Consider the following 19075-nt stretch of genomic DNA (forward strand, 5'->3'; position numbering starts at 1 on the left):
ACCAGATACTGGACGGTTTTCTGATCCATGCCCATTTGTTGTTTTTTTAAATGGTATCTGTGACCAGACGCATATCTGTATTCCCAGTCATGTGAAATCCATAGATTAGGGCCGAATGAATATTTCAACTGACTGATTTCCTTATATGAACTAACTCAGTAAAGTCTTTGAAATTGTTGCATGTTGAATTTAGATATTTTTGTACATTGTAACTTCTCAAAGTACTCCTATACTGCGGTCACTTGCCCTTCTCTGTAATTTTTCCAAGTGTTAACGACGGTGATATAGAGGTGGAGAATCAACTCAAAATATTTACTCCTGGTGTCAACTCCCATTTCTGAGTGTCAAGATTTGATTCCGCTAGGATTCGATTCCTAAGATTCAGTATTTTTGTAATGGAGACATTAGTTGCCATAATTCGGAGAACAAACTCTCTTTCATAGCAAGCTACCGAAGGACAGAGAGAGAGGGGAGGGACACAGTTTAGGCAGGTCAGCCACCAAGCAAACTGAGTAAGAATCTGTAGGCAATCAATAGCTGCATCTTCGTACTCCCATTCTTCTCTGCAGATCCTCTCAAGCTCTGTCAGGTTGGATGGGGAACGTCCTTGTACAGCTATTTTCAGGTCTCTCCAGAGATGTTAGATCGGGTTCAAGTCTGGGCCGCTCATTCAGAGACTTGTCCCGAAGACACTCCTGTGTTGTCTTAGCTGTATACTTAGGGTCGTTGTCCTGTTTGGAAGGGGAACTGTCGCCCCAGTCTGAGGTCCTGATCGCTCTGGGTTTTCATCAAGGGTCTTTCTGTACTTTGCTCCGGCAGCTTTCCCTCGATCCTGACTAGTCTCCTAAGTCCCTGCCGCTGAAAACATCCCACAGCATGCTGCTGCCACCACGATGCTTCACCATAGGGATGGTGCCAGGTTTCCTCCAGACGTGACGCTTGGCATTCAGGCCAAAGAGTTCAATCTTGGTTTCATCAGACCAGAGAATCTTGTTTCTTATGGTCAGAGTCTTTAGGTGCCTGTTGGCAAACTCCACGTGGGCTGTCATTACCTTTAACTGAGGAGTGGCTTCTGTCTGGCCACTCTACCATAAAGGCCTGATTGGTGGAGTGCTACAGAGACGGTTGTCCTTCAAGAAGATTCTCCCATCTCCACAGAGGAACTCTGGAGCTCTGTCAGTGACCATCAAGTTCTTGGTCATCTCTCTGACCAGGGACCTTCTCCACCGACAGCCCAGTTTGGCCGGGCGGCCAGCTGTAGGAAGAGTCTTGTTGGTTCCAAACTTCCTCCATATTAGAATGATGGAGGCCTTTAATGCTGCAGACATTTCTTGAGTACCTATCCCCTGATCTGTGCCTCGACACAATCCTGTCTTGGAGCACTACGGACAATTCCTTCGACCTCATGGCTTGGTTTTTGCTCTGACACACACTGTCAACTGTGGGCCCTTACATAGACAGGTGTGTGCTTTTCCAAATCATGTCAAATCAATTGAATTTACCACAGGTGGACTCCAAGTTGTAGAAACATCTCAAGGATGATCAATGGAAACAGGAATCACCAAAGCTCAATTTTGAGTCTCATAGCAAAGGGTCTGAATACTTATGTAAATAAGCTATTTCATTAGTATTTTTTTGTTGACAAAAACATTTAAAAACCTGTTTTTGCTTTGTCATTATGGGGTATTGTGCGTAGATTAATGAGCGGAAAAGGCTATTTAATTAATTTTAGAAGACTAAATTAATAAAATGTGGAAAAAGGTCAAGGGGTCTGAATATTTTCCAAATGCACTGTATATAGAGACATGGTGGCTTACTACTTTAGCAAGTCATTTCTGATCACGGTTTACTTTTGTTTAGCTCTACCAATGAATGAAGCTTGTTGCAAACAATTTTGGTTGGGAGAATTGTGTAGAGCTTTGAAGTCAACTGAATCAAAAGCCTTGTGTTGGATTGTAAAGGTAATCTTTGAAAAATGCTTGATATGAAACTGTCTGAGAAGCAACAGAGTTTTTGTTCCAGAGGCGTGTAACTTTTATTTGTTGAGCCATTCCATAGAAGCCTAAACCATTGTGACAATCCCTGTGGAAAAACAGTGGCCATGGCAGGATGTCAGGAACACAGGACTCTAAAAGCGGGATGTTCCCATAACCCTTCCGAATGGTTAAGCAATCACTCTCACAGTGCACACCCAGAATTTGGAGACTGAGCGTCATGGAGAGGGGTCTGTTGCAAAAATGTTCAAACAGGAATAAATCCCCACCTCACCTTTGTCCAATCACAATCTGAGGTACTTACCTGTAGCGACAGAACAAGGTTGACATTTCAGAGCGCTGGTATTTCTTCCTCTTTTGCAACAATTAAGAATTGGCATATCAGTTGTTCTAACAGCTGTCAGTGGTGCCAATTTACAGCAGTTTATATATACTTTTTTATATATATAATGAGAAAGTCAAGTTGAAACCTTTTCAACAGGGTTCTTTTGAGTACACAGAGCCAAGCTGAATGCTACATTTAGCTTAGATTGAGTCCAACCACCATGGAAACTAGATAAGAGGAGACAAGTGTTTAGGCATCCTTAGGTACTGAACCAAGGAAAGGGGACATGTGTCACCTGACCTCATACTATCTTGTTGTTACACTAAAGAGATAACATGAGCGGTTGCCTGAAGTAGGTTAATGAGTACCCTATGCTGCAGCTTTTCCCACTCGTCCTCCCATACACCAGAGATGTTTCTCAACCAGATAATTCGCCTTCAGTCTCCTCAACCACTGAAGCTAATGGAACATGAACCATGGATTAACCCTAAACCAAAGTCTAGGCAAAATCCGTTACAGCGTGATTCCAGTTCAACTTTCCATGAACCACAAACGTAGTGCTGCATGTGCTCAGAGACGTGTCCAAGAAAGGAATCTCAAGGCTGCATAAGAATAGGCCAGGGGGTATATAATAGCACTGCAGTGCTCAACAAGCACAGCACCAGATAGCCTGCTTGAGAAGTCCTACCCCTACATTTTATCAGGCATGGCCCAAAAGTATCAGAAACAAACCCCAGGATAGGTTGCACTGTAATTTCCCATCGAAAGGTTTAACATCAATAAGAGTACCATAGCTCTTGAACTTCTAGTAAAATATATTACCCTTCTACCAATAGGCTAATGCAAAACATTTTGGACAGTCATTTACCAAGCTGCAAAAACTCAAGTAACGAGCAAATCTACTGAACTCTGTGACAGGGCACCATCATGCAGTTTCACACAATAACTCACTGTTCCATGTACTGTCATGCTAGCCACTGTCTAATTAGGAGATAATCAACCCCCCCAAATGTCTCATTAGGACATCTGACAAGCCATAATGAGGCACTGTATTCACTTTCATCCTCTCAACAAGTGAACTTGCAAGTGATTTGCAGGCAGAACTATTGATGAGTAATGAAGCATTACTTAGTAATGAATGGTTGATGATAAATACCTCAGATGTACAGTACCAGTCAAAAGTTTGGACACCTACTCATTCAATGGGTTTCTTTATTTTTACTATTTTCTATAATGTAGAATAATACTGAAGACATCAAAACTATGAAATAACATATGGAGTCATGTAGTAACCCAAAATGTTTTAAAACAAGTCAACATATATGTTATATTTGAGATACTTCAAAATAGCAACCCTTTGCCTGATGTTAGCGTTGCACACTCTTGGCATTCTCCCAACCAGCTTCATGAGGAATGCTTTTCCAACAGTCTTGAAGGAGTTCCCACATATGCTGAGCACTGGTTGGCTGCTTTTCCTTCACTCTGTGGTCCGACTCATTCCAAACCATCTCAATTGGGTTATGGTCGGGTGATTGAGAGGCCAGGTCATCTGATGCAACCCTCCATCACTCACCTTCTTGGTCAAATAGCCCTTACACAGCCTGGAGGTGTGTTGGGTCTAGAGGTCAACCGATTATGATTTTTCAACGCCGATACCGATTATTGGAGGACCAAAAGGCCGATACCGATTAAATCGGGCGATTATTATTATTATTCTTTTAATAATGACAATTACAACAATACTGAATGAACACTTATTTGAACTTAATATAATACATCAATAAAATACATTTAGCCTCAAGTAAATAATGAAACATGTTCAAAAAGTGTTGGAGAAGAAAATAAAAGTGCAATATGTGCTATGTAAGAAAGCTAACGTTTCAGTTCTTTGCTCAGAACATGAGAACATATGAAAGCTGGTGGTTCCATTTAACATGAGTCTTCAATATTCCCAGGTAAGAAGTTTTAAGTTGTAGTTATTATAGGAATTATAGGACTATTTCTCTCTATATCATTTGTATTTCATTAACCTTTGACTATTAGATGTTCTTATAGGCACTTTAGTATTGCCAATGTAACAGCATAGCTTCCGTCCCTCTCCTCGCTCCTCCCTGGGCTCGAACCAGCAACACAACGACAACAGCCACCATCGAAGCAGCGTTACCCATGCAGAGCAAGGGGAACAACTACTAGAAGGCTCAGAGCGAGTGACGTTTGAAACGCTATTAGCGCGCGCTAACTAGCTAGCCATTTCACTTCGGTTAAACCAGCCTCATCTCGGGAGTTGATAGGCTTGAAGTCATAAACAGTGCAATGCTTGACGCACAACGAAGAGCTGCTGTCAAAACGCACGAAAGTGCTGTTTGAATTAATGTTTACGTGCCTGCTTCTGCCTACCACCGCTCAGTCAGATACTTGTATGCTCAGTCAGGTTATATGCAACGCAGGACACGCTAGATAATATCTAGTAATATCATCAACCATGTGTAGTTAACTAGTGATTATGATTGATTGTTTTTTATAAGTTTAACGCTAGCTAGCAACTTACCTTGGCTTACTGCATTCGCGTAACAGGCAGTCTCCTTGTGGAGTGCAACGAGAGAGGGGCAGGTCGTTATTGCGTTGGACTTGTTCACTGTAAGGTTGCAAGATTGGATCCCCCGAGCTGACAAGGTGAAAATCTGTTGTTCTGCCCCTGAACGAGGAGGTTAACCCACCGTTCCTAGGCCGTCATTGAAAATAAGAATGTGTTCTTAACTGACTTGCCTAGTTAAATAAAGGTATATAAAAAAAAATAGAAATAAGAGCGGCAAATCGGCACCCAAAAATACCGATTTCCGATTGTTATGAAAACTTGAAATCGGCCCTAATTAAATCGGCCCTAATTAAATCGGCCATTCCGATTAATCGGTCGACCTCTAGTTGGGTCATGGCCCTGTTGAAAAACAAATAATAGCGGGACTAAGTGCAAACCAGATGGGAATGCTGTGGTAGCCATGCTGGTTAAGTGTGCCTTGAATTCTAAATAAATCAGACAGTGTCACCAGCAAAGAACCCCCACATCATCACACCTCCATGCGTCACAGTGGGAACCACACATGCAGAGATCATCTGTTCACCCACTCTGCGTCTCACAAAGACACCGTGGTTGGAACCAAAAATCTACAATTTGGACTCATCAGACCAAAGGACAGATTTCCACCGGTCTAATCTCCGTCCATTGCTCGTGTTTCTTGGCCCAAGCAAGTCTCTTCTTATTGGTGTCCTTTAGTAGTGGTTTCTTTGCAGCAATTTGACTATTAAAACCTCTTTGGGCTATGGGGCAGTATTTTCACATCCGGATGAAAAGAGTTCACAAAGTAAACTGCCTGTTACTCAGGCCCAGAAGCTAGGATATGCATATAATTGGTTTCTTAAACTGTTAAAATCATGTCTGTGAGTATAACAAAACTGAAATGACAGGCAAACCCCCCCCCCCCCCATGTCACTTTTATTATAAGGCGAAATCCTCCCCGATTGCAGTTCTTAGGGCTTCCACTAGACGTCAGTCTTTAGAGAGAGTTTAAGGCTGGTTTTTGCAAAAATGAGGTAGAAATTGTAGTTTTTCTAAGTGACTCCCATTTTAGCTGTAGTTTTTTCATGCACATGGACGAGAGCGCATTCTTTTCGTTTATCTCCGGTAAAGACAATAATGATTCTCTGTCTTAAATGTTATAGTTTATTTACGTATTAGGGTACTTAAGGTTTGATTATAAACATTGTTTGACTTGTTTGGATAATTTTATTAGTAACGTTTGGGATTCATTTTGTATGCATTTTGATGGAGGGAAACTGGTGGATTATTGACTGAAGTGCGCCAGCTAAACTGAGTTTTTATGGATATAAAGGACTTTATCGAACAAAAGGGCCATTTGTAATGTAACTGGGACCTTTTGGAGTGCCAACAGAAGATCTTTAAAGGTAAGGCATATCGCTATTTCTGACTTTTGTGTCGCAACTGCCTGGTTGAGAAATGATTCGTCATGCATTTGCAAGCAGGGCACTGTCCTCAGATAATTGCATGGTAAGCTTTCGCCGTAAAGCCTTTTTGAAATCTGACACAGCGTCTGGATTAACAAGATGTTAAGCTTTATTTTGATGTATTACCATATTTATGAAAGTTAAATATTTACAATACTGTAGTTTGAATCTCGCGCTCTGCAATTTTACCGGATGTTGTCGAGCGGCACGCCTAGCCGTAACAGGTTTTAAGGCCTGATTCACACGGTCTCCTCTGAACAGTTAACATTGAGATGTGTCTGTTACTTGAACTCTGAAGCATTTATTTCGTCTGTAATCTGAGGTGCAGTTATTCTAATGAATTTATCCTCTTCCTTTCCTGTGGCGGTCCTTCCTTTCATCATAGCGTTTGATGAATTTTGCGACTGCACTTGTAAAACTTTCAAAGTTCTTGAAATGTTCCGGAAGGACTGACCTTCACGTCTTAAAGTAATGGACTGTCGTTTCTCTTTGCTTATTTGAGCTGTTCTTGCCATTATATGGACTTGGTATTTTACCAAATCTATCCATCTTCTGTATACCACCCCTACCTTGTCACAACACAACTGATTGGCTCAAATGCATTAAGGAAAGAAATTCCACAAATGAACTTTTAACAAGGCACACCTGTTAATTGAAATGCTTTCCAGGTGACTACCTCATGAAGTTGGTTGAGAGAATATTTTGATTTGTTTAACACATTTTTGGTTACTACATTTTTGGTTACTACATGATTCCATGTGTTACTTCATAGTATTGATGTCTCCACTACTATTCTCTAATGTAGAAAATAGTCTAAATAAATAAAAAACCCTGGAATGAGTGTGTGTCCAAACTTTTGACTAGTACTGTATATCATTACGATGCTGGGCCAATTGTGCACCGCTCTTTGGGACTCTCAATCATGTCCAGATGTAATGCAGCCTGGATTCGAACCTGGGACTGCAGTGACACCTCTTGCACTGAAATGCAGTGCTTTAGACCGCTGCGCCACTCGGGATCCATCAGAAAGATAGCTAATTATTTTGTTTTCCAAGGACCCTGAAAATGGAGGCAGGGGGAGAACCTATTCAAGTCAGTAAATATATTTGTTATGATAAAAAAATATATATTATTAGCTAGGTAGCATGCTACAGTAAGTTTGTGCAAGCTAACTCAAATGAGCTGCTAACGTAATGTTAGGCAGCTAGCTAACTTAACATACTGTATAGCCAGTGAATTAAATATCACCAGCTAGCCAACTTCATATTAGCTAGACTAAGTTAGCTAGTGGTTTACAGCCACAACAGAACAGCTGTTGTTTACAAATGCACCAGAAGTTTTTTGGGGTTCCAGGGTTCACTTCCGCTCCTGCTGAAAAAGCTGTGAAATGTCTATAGTTACGGTTTGGGTGAGGTTTTAATTACACTTGGCTTTCTTCCAATGCAGCCTGTCCTGCCATTTGGGTGTCTACAAGTGAGGCGTGTCCTTGAGCTCAAGGCAAGCCATCTGTCATTAGTCTACATGGATTTGGTTGGAAGTATCACACAGATGCTACACAGAGAGAGAAGAGCTTTGCAGACTGGTCTCAGAATAGATGTAACATAGGAAATGTAAATCCAGGACACTCAAATTAGTATGATATCTTACATTTGGTATGGTTACACAAGAAAGGTTACTTAAGGCAAAAAGGGGGGTGGTTGGTCGGGGTTAATGGGTGGTCTTCTATCGGGAACACCAAGCAACCCAAAGTTTGCGGACAATTTTAGCAACTACTCACTACTTTTTAGCTACTTAGTATGTTAGCTGACCCATCCCCACATGTCAAACTCATTCAGCAGAGGGCTCCCCTCACCTGGTTGTTTGACACCCTGCCCTAACATACATCAAAACCTTAACCATAGTATCCCAAACTCTGTCCTCGGCACTCCAATGGGTGCATGTTTTGGTTTTTGCCCTAGCACTACACATTTGATTCAAATAATCGTCAAACTTTGATAATTTTAATCAGATGTGTATTGTTACGGGGGGGGGGGCTGACGGTGTTTGGTGAACGCTGTCCTGGAGCAAGCTGACGTTAGCCACAACCAATTGTAATTCGTACTATATTACGTAATATACGCGTAGCAAATTCGTAATATATCATGCGAAATGTATGACGGACATCCACACGAATACATACCATGTGAAACGTAACATACGTATTCTTACTAAATGGAGTGTCTCGGATTTACGTAAAGAATACGAAATGCTCAGACCACGTTCCAGATTTATGATCTTACGTTACAAAACCATCACATTCATTCATTGTAATGACGTGCTTGATTTAAGTGGCCAAGCATCCTACACCCACAACTTTAGCAAGATTGTGCCAGATAAGTCCATTTAAAAGCAAAGTGTCGCTAGCTAAAGTTAGCGTGTATCAATCAGCTAGCTAGCGGTCTGTTTTGCGCGTGAAATCAAAACATACACTGGCGGTAACTGCACGTGTAATGTCTGCAGGCGTGATTCCATTTGAAAGCATTATCAAAGGATTTGAGTTACAGCAAAGAAAGCCAACCGATACGTAACTAACGTGTTTATTCATTACGGTAAGCCTATGTCAATGTCAACTTTTTACGAATGCAGGTAACGTTACTAGCAACACTTCTCAATCGCGTAGCTAGCCATCTCATAAATCCTAGACGTAACCAGTGCAGTATCTGTTAGTGTTGTCTGCGAGCTATAGTATTATTTACCCAAGTAAACAGTAGTTGGGCACATCCTGAAATGCATAATGATGTCGATAACTATCGTTAGCTAGACAAACTTGCATGAGCTTCTAGCCAACTCAAAGGAGTTCCTCTGAGGTATAAGAAGAAGCCTCTGAACCTCTGAGGTATAAGAAGAGGTTCCAACAGAAGGTAACCATGTAGACCATGGTTATATAAAATGATTGAGGATTAACTAGCTACAACTTGCTTATATAAGGCATTCATGTTTCACAAAGAGCCAGATTTTTCGGGCAAGCCAGCTGTCATGTAGTAAAAGGTTGGATCCCACTTGAGAACCAGTCATAGATAACGATAAGTGTAGAACACAAACATGCCATGCCCATTACCTCTTAAAAAACGTGGTCAAGGAACAGATGGAGATGCTCCAAAACTGACCAAGGAAAATTAATTTAGCTGCCTGGCTTGCTAGCCTACTAAGTGAAAAACATTTGTTTTTATATACAAATGTTCACGTTTTATAAGTACTCATGTTTACCTCACTTTTATCACTGACTACCAATTAGGTTGCACCATGGCTAATCAACTTACCTGATGCAGTTCAGATGAGATAAGAAACACTTTCAGAACGTGGCCTCATAAAAATATGCTCTGGTCAACCTCCCAAATTCTAAAATTGAAATTCCCAGACCAAAAATTAAAATCTGTCTGGGAGAAAAGGCAACTCAGTCGATCACACTAGCCCCGCCTCGTAAAAAAAAAAAAAAAAACAGGTGCCTCATATCATTGGCTTAGTCATTTTACAGGTTTCCTGGAATGCATTTTGATTGGTTCCGCTACCAGTCTGTAAATGTAGTCGTTTTTCTATTGGCGGTCTACAATTTGCAAGTGTATGAAGAGTTTGGCGTGGAAGTGGCTCCCACTACTGAAAATGTATTGTAATTGCAATGTTTTTACATTTTACTGATTGCAAGAAACATTATGAACACCTGCTCTTTCCATTACATAGTCATAGACTGAACATGTGAATCCAGGTAAAAGCTATGATCCCTTATTGATGTCACCTGTTAAATTCACTTCAAACAGTGTAGATGGGGGGGGGGGGGGGGGGTTAAAGAAGGATTTTTAAGCCTTGAGACATGGTTTGTGTATGTGTGCCATTCAGAGGGTGAATGGGCAAAACAAAATATTGAAGTCCATTTGAACGGGGTATAGACGATAAGTGCCAGGCGCACCAGTTTGAGTGTTTGGTACACTCAGTGTAATATTGTAATGATCCCATGATATTTGGTTGACATGTTGCCTTTCAATTCCTTTTAGAAATTAATGTGAAGCAGAGACAACACCATATCATTTTGACCTGGACAGACTAAACATATTTTTTTTTAAATGGAGTGAATTTGTATCAAAGAACAGTGTCGTGTGTTCAACAACCGCAGCATCAGATGACATATCAACAGCTTTACTTGGCAAAACAAATAAAAGACTGGACCACCTTGCTGCAGGGTAGTGCAGCAGCACGCACAACAACCATTAGCAATTTCACTTGCCATCAAATATCCATTACATAGCAGATATTCTGTTGTGGGCACTGGGGATCAATATACCATTTTATGTTTAGGAGGTTGAGTGTGCTTTATTAATGCATCGATTACCTTTTAAATGTTTGTAGTGTAATGAATCAATGGGCTGATGGCCTTGTCTTTGTTTATAACCTTGATCTAGACGTGAGCAAATCAAATTGTATTGGTCACATGCGCCAAATACAACCGATGTAGACTTTACAGTGAAATGCTTGTTTATAAGCTTTTCCCCCACGACCAGAGTAGAAAAAGAAAATGGTAACACAAGGAATAAAATACACAAGACAACAGAGTAGCAGCAGTATATGAGAGTAAAAGTGTGTGTGTGGTGTCAGTATGTGTGCGAGTGTCAATGTAGTGCGTGTGAGCATGTATATGGTGTGTGTATATATAGTCTAGTGATTATACTAGACTACTTATATTTACTGCACAGGGAACATTAAAAGGAAAACCACTCTGCTAAAAAAATGCATTAGCCTACAGTTGATACAGTCCCAAAATATTTTGCATATCAGCAGTCAACTTTTCAAGATATTGTACTTTCGAGAAGCAAAGTGTCACTGGCCACATCATCATGATGATGCAAAATGCTAATAAAGAATTTTTCAACACCGATACCGATTATTGGAGGACCCAAAAAAGCTGATACCGATTAAATCGGACAGTTTTTACATATTTGTAATAATGACAATTACAACAATATTGAATGAACAATGAACACTTATTTTAATGTAATATGATAAAATCAATTTAGTCTCAAATAAATAATGAAACATGTTCAATTTGGTTTAAATAATGCAAAAACAAAGTGTTGGAGAAAAGTTAAAGTGCAATATGTGCCATGTAAAAAAAGCTAACGTTTAAGTTCTTTGCTCAGAACATGAGAACATATCGGTTGATTGATGGTGTTTCCTTTTAACATGAGTCTTCAATATTCCCAGTCAAGAAGTTTTAGGTTGTAGTTATTATAGGAATTATAGGACTATTTCTCTCCATACCATTTGTATTTCGTATACCTTTGACTAATGGATGTTCTTATAGGCACTTTAGTATTGCCAGCCTAATCTCGGGAGTTGATAGGCTTGAAGTCAAACAGCACTGTGCTTCAAACATTGCTAAGAGCTGCTGGCAAACACAGTAAAGTGCTGTTTGAATGCATGCTTACGAGCCTGCTGCTGCCTACCACCGCTCAGTCAGACTGCTCTATCAAATATCAAATCATATACTTAATTATAATATAATAAAACAAGCCTTTGGTCATTAATATGGTGAAATCCGGAAACTATCATTTAGAAAACAAAACGTTTATTCTTTCAGTGAAATACGGAACCGTTCAGTATTTTATCAAACGGGTGGTAACCCTAAGTCTAAATATTGCCATTGCATTGCACAACCTTTAACGTTATATAATTATGTACAATTCTGGAAAATTAATTACGGTCTTTGTTAGGAAGAAATGGTCTTCACACAGTTCGGAACGAGCCAGGCTGCCCAAACTGCTGCATATACCCTGACTCTGCTTGCACTGAACGCAAGAGAAGTGACACAATTTCCCTAGTTAATATTGCCTTCTAACATGAATTTCTTTTAACTACATATGCAGGTTCAAAAATATATAATTGTGTATTGATTTTAAGAAAGGCATTGATGTTTATGGTTAGGTACATTTGTGCAACGATTGTGCTTTTTTCGCAAATGCGCTTTTGTTAAATCATCACCCGCTTGGAGAAGTTGAAGTAGGCTGTGATTCGATGATAAATTAACAGACACCGCATTGATTATATGCAATGCAGAACAAGATAGTTAACTTAGTAATATCATCAACCATGTGTAGTTAACTAGTGATTGTGAAGATTGATGGTTTTTTATAAGACAAGTTTAATGCTAGCTAGCAGCTTACCTTGGCTCCTTGCATCCACAAGGTCCTTTTGATGCTGCACTCACGTAAAGGTGGTCAGCCTGCCATGCAGTCTACTCCTGGATTTCAATGTAATCAGCATCCAAAAAGGCCGATTTACCGATTGTAATGAAAACTTGAAAATCGGACCTAATTAATCGGCCATGCTGATTATTCGGTCGACCTCTAGTTGTAACTCATAATAGGACTGTGTTACAGAGGTCTAAAGGGTCCCTCACAACACTCCTGTGATAGGGTCATGTCAAAAAGCCAACATCTGAAACATCAAACCATGATGAAATCAACATCTTAATTTCAGCCAACCAAATAACACATAAAATAGACTGAGGAATCACATTTTAAAGAGCAAATTATTTTGGTCAAAAGGTTTTGAAAGGTCAATTTCAAATAGGATTAATAAAGCACAAATGCAAAGAAAAATAGCCAAATATGCAGTTCTTGATACATTGCATGTTGACCCACGACTGCGTGGTCAAACACAACTCCAACACCAACATTAAGTTTGCTGACAACACAACAGTGGTAGGCCTGATCACCGACAACAATGAGACGGCCTATGGGAGGATGTCAGAGAACTGGCAGTGTGGGGCCAGGACAACAACCTCTCCCTCAATGTGAGCAAGACAAAGGAGCTGATCGTGGACTCCAGGAAAAGGCAGGCCGAACAGGCCCCCATTAACATTGACGGGGCTGTAGTGGAGCGGGTCAAGAGTTTCATGTTCCATGTTCCAATGGACTATCATGGTCCAAACATACCGAGACAGTCGTGAAGAGGGCACAACAAAACCTTTTCCCACTCTGGAGACTGAAAAGATTTGGCATGGGCCCCCAGATCCTCAAAAGGTTCTACAGCTACACCATCGAGAGCATCCTGACTGGTTGCATCACCGCCTGGTATGGCAACTGCTCAGCATCTGACCGTAAGGCGCTACAGAGGGTAGTGCAAACGGCCCAGTACATCACTGGGGCCAAGCTTCCTGCCATCCAGGACCTATATAATAAGCGGTGTCAGAGGAAAGCCCATAAAATTGTCAGAGACTCCAGTCACCCAAGTTATAGACTGCTTTCTCTGCTACCGCACGGCAAGCGGTACCAGAGCACCAAGTCTAGGACCAACAGGCTCCTCAACTTCTAACCCAAAGCCATTAGACTCATAAAAATCACCACCGCACAATATACATTGACCCCCCCCCCCCCCCCCCCCCCCCCCCTACACTGCTGCTACTCGCTGTTTGTTTGTTACCTATGCATAGTCACTTCGCCCCCACCTACATGTACAGATTACCTCAACTAGCCTGTACCCCTGCATACTGACTCGGTAACGGTGCCCAGTATTGAGTCAGTGTATTACTTTTTATTTTAGCCTACTTGGTAAATATTTTCTTCTTGAAGTGCACTGTTGGTTAAGGGCTTGTAAGTAAGCATTTCACGGTAAAGTCTACACTTGTTGTATTCGGCGCATGTGGCAAATAAAGTTTGAATTCATTGAACTATCCATATTCCGTCTTTCTTCACACATCAAGGTAAAAGTAACATCCAACTCACCAGCAGAAGATGAACATGATCCCAGATGACAGCCAGGTCCACCGATACATCCCAAGAAATACAGGTGCAAACAAAGACAAAGGGAGAATTATGCCCATCTTGTATTAATTTAATAGTTGTGCATGCTGTCAGAGGTATGAAACAAGACCACACCCATGTAGAATTTAAAACCAGAAGTAAAAGAGAAATGATATACCTCAATAGTGTTGTTCCTGTTTAAACCACTGATTCTCAATTACAGATTAACGACAGATAAATCCTAGTTCCAGTTGATTAGCATGATATGTGCAGTGATACTACCAGGGAATCAAACTGTTCTCTCTTAACCACCCAGGGTTGTTGTTTCTTGTCAAATCCCGGAACATGGTGGCTATGCAGATTTACCCAAAGGGATTAGTTAGAAGAATTCACAATTCACCATCTGGCCCGTGCTGTAGATATTAAATGCATTAAAAACTGCATTAAAAGATATCCTGGCTGCTCACTTTTTGTTGGCAAAGAGGTTGCTCTAGGTTAACATCACCTGTGGTAGAAAAGCTAGGTCCAGGTTTGCCTTCAATGAAGCAAATTCCAATGGGATGAAAATAGAGTATCCGCTAGTTCTCCTTACTGCTGACCAATGAGGATGGCTAGTGTTAAAGTCAACAGTGGATTAAGAGGGAGAAAGAAGAAGTACTTGGAGCAGTGACTGACACACTGTGTGCAAATAAATCCTCTCGATGCTACCTTGGGGCTGAGCCTTGAACACAGGCAGCCTGGTTCAAAATCCTCTACTTTTTTAAAGCAGCAGCTCCACTGTCATTGTTTGACTGATTATTGAGACAACAGCAACTGCTCTCTTCATAACCTTTTCATGTAATACCCTCCATGACGCAGGATGACTGCCATGTACAGGTGCATGACAGTGGAGCTGATGGAATGACTAAAAATCCATAAATTTTAATCCTCCACATTATAATCTGTTTCATGACGGCATGCATATGCCTTTAATGGCTGACATTCCGCACATACCGCAATCAATTACACATCTTTGAGATTACGTTGTACATTTCAAGAATACTTCAGTGTAAAAATAAGTCTTGATTTTACATGGCTACAATTTACATGTAAAACATCTTAATTGTGGTTCTATGAATGGTTGCTGTTGTGTAACACTGCACCCCATGTCACATATCCTGGAGGAAGGAACTTTAAGCAAATATAGGCATTTCAGATTCTTACTCACCTCAGAGACTGTACTACAAGTGACATGGGCACAAGGGGTAAGGTGGGGAGAGACATTCCATGCATTCACCTGTCTGCTTCTGTTTAGTTCAAGAACAAGTCGCCAAACTGGTCCTGCTATTACACCTGTTCCCTTTCTGTGATGGCAGATATCTCCCCCACAACCTGAAACCAAATCCAGTGGTTTACAGTTACAACACAAACAAAGGCGTGAAAGGCAGAGACAAGCACATATGTGAACCTTACACTTTCAAGGCACTGTTTGTTCCGCAAACAATACAGGTGTTACCCGAGGAGAGGATGGTGAACAAGGAAGGAGTGTGGTGTACTTCTTCTCTTCTCATGGAGTTTGAACAGAAATGAAATTAATGTTTTTAATGTCATTTCAATACTGCATAAGCTTCAGCAGGTGAATTGGACTCAATGTTATATGATGACAAACTACTGGCTTGTTGAGAGATCTGTCCTTCAGGATCACCTCAATGTATGTGACTTCTGTGTTCTTTTACAAGAGGCAATATATGGCTGAAATTACAAAGCTGATAACTGTCACTAACACAAATACAAGAAGGTGTGTATTGATTTGATGAGTCTTTTCCCCTCAATTATTATATACATGAAGAGAAGAGATAAACAGTACTCAGATAGTTAGTTATAAGAGCTCTGATCTATTTTGTTCACCACACCACCTACACAGCATGTGTGCGTTACAAACCATGTCCTGGGGTCCTCTGTGGCCTAGTCTAACTGAGGCAATAGCGCATTAACTGATACTATATCACCACCTGTTGCTGGCTATTTGTTTTTAAAAAGTAGCACAGGACAGGCACAGACAAGTGACGGACAACTCTCAGCATTTAGTGAGAGAAATGAGTGCTCTGAATTTAGCTGTTGAAGGAAACGTATTATTTCGTAAATACGTTACCTGTACAATATTGTAATATGACCTCACCCTATTATCACTTGCTAACGTTACTGTATCAGTTAGCAGAAAGTGAAACATTGTTTCAGTAACAGTGTCAAATACAAAGTGTGTTACTAATCAACATCACTACATCTGTATTGATGTTTTTTTATATTCTGAAGAGTAAACAGCTGATTTAATAGTCGTTTACAGACAAACAAACACAAACGGTAACATTACCATGATGTTCCAAAACTGTAGCGTTGAGCACGAGAATGTCATATGACAACGTTAACTTTAGTTTTTGTCATTAGCGTATGTAATTTGATCCTTTTGAGCATCCGTAGTCCTGTGTTTACATGTGTAGCGAACCATGTTAGCTAGCTATGCTAGCCGTAAGCAACACATTACTATTTTTGAATGAGTGAGTGACACGTTTGTCCAGGCACATGCTCCTTTAAGTCAGCCGGTCTGCTGTCGTAGCCATGCTATCGAGGTTAGAGCTAGTTAGCGAGCTAACGTTAACTTGAATTTGACTTATTTCAACAGGTGGCAGGCGCTAGCTAAAGTTAGCTAGCACGTAAGACTGAATCCCATGGCCTGATCACATGTTAGTAAGCTGTCTTGCGCACAAATTCTATAAATATGTAGCTAGCTAACTGGTGAATCTCGTTTAGGTTTTCATGCTAGGACCTCAGTTCTTTAAATCATTGAGAGGGATTTGTCTGCTTCAAAGAGTGCTTGTAGCTGAAAACATCAATGTGCGAACTGCACAAGGTGCCTCGCGGAATTTGATCAAAGCTCGTCAAAACAGTTGCTACGTGTCTGTGTTACCTCAAGGTCAGGTAAACTTCATTGAAATGCAGCCGGTCACCGGGACTGATTATGCTGTCGAGCTTGAGACAAACAGCACTGAACATGGCAACGACCACCTGCTGTCACCTGCACATGGTGCATCAACCGATCCAGTTGCTGCTGAGGAGAGTCACTTGCATTGCAATGTGAAGGAGCTAATTGCCCCTGGTGAGAAATATTTATCCTACCCTCTGTGGTGCTTGTTTTCATTACATGTATCATCACTGAAATCGAAAACTCATAAATGATGATTAGTGAATTGTAAGAAAGTACTCTTCTTGACAGTGCATCCCACAGTAATTTATTGGATGACATGTTGCGCAAACAGACAGACGCCCCTTTGTTTTCATCCAAGTACAGTATGTTGTTGTTATTATGTACTGTCTTAGTGGTGGCCAGTGTCATGGCCTAATATCAGAATTATAGTATCGTCACTCTCACAAGATGTCTGACCTTCTAGCATACTGTTTACATGCTTGCTGTTGTCAAAACAGGCAGTTAACCCACTGTTCCTAGGCTGTCATTGAAAATAAGAATTTGTTCTTAACTGACTTTCCTAGTTAAATAAAGGTAAAAAAATAAATTAAAAAAGGCAATTCCATGGTAACAACTCTATGCACAATGACCACAGAACTCTATGCACAATCACTATTAGACAGTAAATAAAACATGTTTTACTGGAAACTTTTTGTTAACAGAATTATGGTAAAATTTCCCTCTGTATTATTCTGGAACCATAACTTTGTATCTGCAGTGTTATTCCTGTAAATGTGTTTTTATAAAAGTTTCTGTGGAACTTGTTAAATTGTCCTTGTGCATAAAGTTATATATTTTATAACTTTGAAATCAATAGTTTTTGTTTGGTTTACATTTTTTAAGTGAAAGATCTGTGTCTCAGTGTAATTCTGTTACTGTGGAATTGCCCCGACGCAGAACAGTGGATGGGGTGGAGTCACACACACACAATCTGTCTAGTCAGACCATAAATTGTACAACGATCAGTTTTTGCAGTTGCTCAACTACTTCCAATGAATAGCTTATTTTCACTAGCTACAAACATTAATTACATTCATCCAGATACTTGGAGAGACTTTTTCTTGAAAAGTATGTCTGAGGTATTTGAAGAATCCATCTTAGCCTTCCACATGCTGTCATCATCTCCCCCTTGTTCCTCAGAACATGAAATAGTGAAGAGGATCAAGAAGAGACCCAAGAAGCCACGTGGAAGGAAACAGAAGTTTAAGTCATCTGAATGTTCTGACAATCTTATGTCCGAACTTCCCTTTGCAAGTACAGCAATATGGAAGGACCTCGGCTGTAAGTAAACCGTTTATGCCATATTATTTGTTTTGCAGTTGATTCCAGGCTAACTCAAATCAACATATCCAGGCTAATATAACACAGTTAGTTGTAACATACCTTCATTGAGAGGATGTTCTCAGTAGTTCCCATAGTGTGACCAGTTGATGGTTTCTTTCCATTTTAACTGGCTGGGCGAGTAGGAGAGCAGAAATTTGACTAGCGGCACCGACTCTGTAAGTCTATAATGACTGGTTATTTGTAGTTGCCAATTGATGCAAGGATCTTCCTTGTACCGCAGCTGCCCTTGCATTCAAATTTTCTCCAGCTGCCTACTGGCGATGAATAATGCATTGTTGACTTGACTGGCAGTTGGTTTTACAGGAGGGCAGTCAAATCCAACTACAGAATAACGGAATCACACATTTGTCTCTTGTACAACACTAATATCATTGTGTTACATTTCCCCCAGTTACCAAGCCAGAGGCCAAATTGAAAAATAAACGAAAGAGAGGTGCAAGTGGTCGGGTAGAAAGTGAAGAGGATGCAGATACAAAGAAGAAGAAGAAGGAAACACAACGCCCAAACTACTTTGTTTCAATACCCATCACAAATCCCAAGGTACAATTTAGTGATATATTTTTGTTGAAAAATTCATTTTTATTTTATTTTGGGGTATTTCTCTATATAGTGTGTCCAT

The 19075-nt window shown here is 40.5% G+C and overlaps 2 protein-coding genes across 36 annotated transcripts in view; one reads left to right on the top strand and one right to left on the bottom strand.

Annotated features, from left to right (window-relative positions):
• epb41l2 (erythrocyte membrane protein band 4.1 like 2) overlaps positions 1–18636 on the bottom strand; it is a 94724-nt gene extending 76088 nt beyond the window's left edge. For 15 of the 35 annotated variants that reach the window (XR_016495380.1, XR_016495378.1, XR_016495381.1 and 12 more), the window contains exon 1: positions 9639–9817. The gene's annotated coding sequence lies outside the window, so the exon portion shown is untranslated. Of the gene's footprint in view, positions 1–9638; positions 9828–15318; positions 15483–16461; positions 16655–18495 lie in introns of those variants that run through there. The other 20 variants (XR_016495382.1, XM_090232670.1, XM_090232668.1 and 17 more) reach the window with 5 other exon arrangements.
• The window catches only part of LOC110522177 (A-kinase anchor protein 7), a 52556-nt gene continuing 50028 nt past the window's right edge, over positions 16548–19075 (top strand). The window contains exons 1-3 of the mRNA XM_021600338.3: positions 16548–17244; positions 18253–18393; positions 18848–18996. Of these exons, the coding sequence (XP_021456013.3) occupies positions 16905–17244; positions 18253–18393; positions 18848–18996 (630 nt within the window). The 5' untranslated portion in view covers positions 16548–16904. The remainder of the gene's footprint in view (positions 17245–18252; positions 18394–18847; positions 18997–19075) is intronic.

This window comes from Oncorhynchus mykiss, chromosome 4 (assembly GCF_057628025.1).
Source record: "Oncorhynchus mykiss isolate SJ-2025 chromosome 4, ASM5762802v1, whole genome shotgun sequence".
In the NCBI taxonomy this organism is placed as follows: Eukaryota; Metazoa; Chordata; class Actinopteri; order Salmoniformes; family Salmonidae; genus Oncorhynchus; species Oncorhynchus mykiss.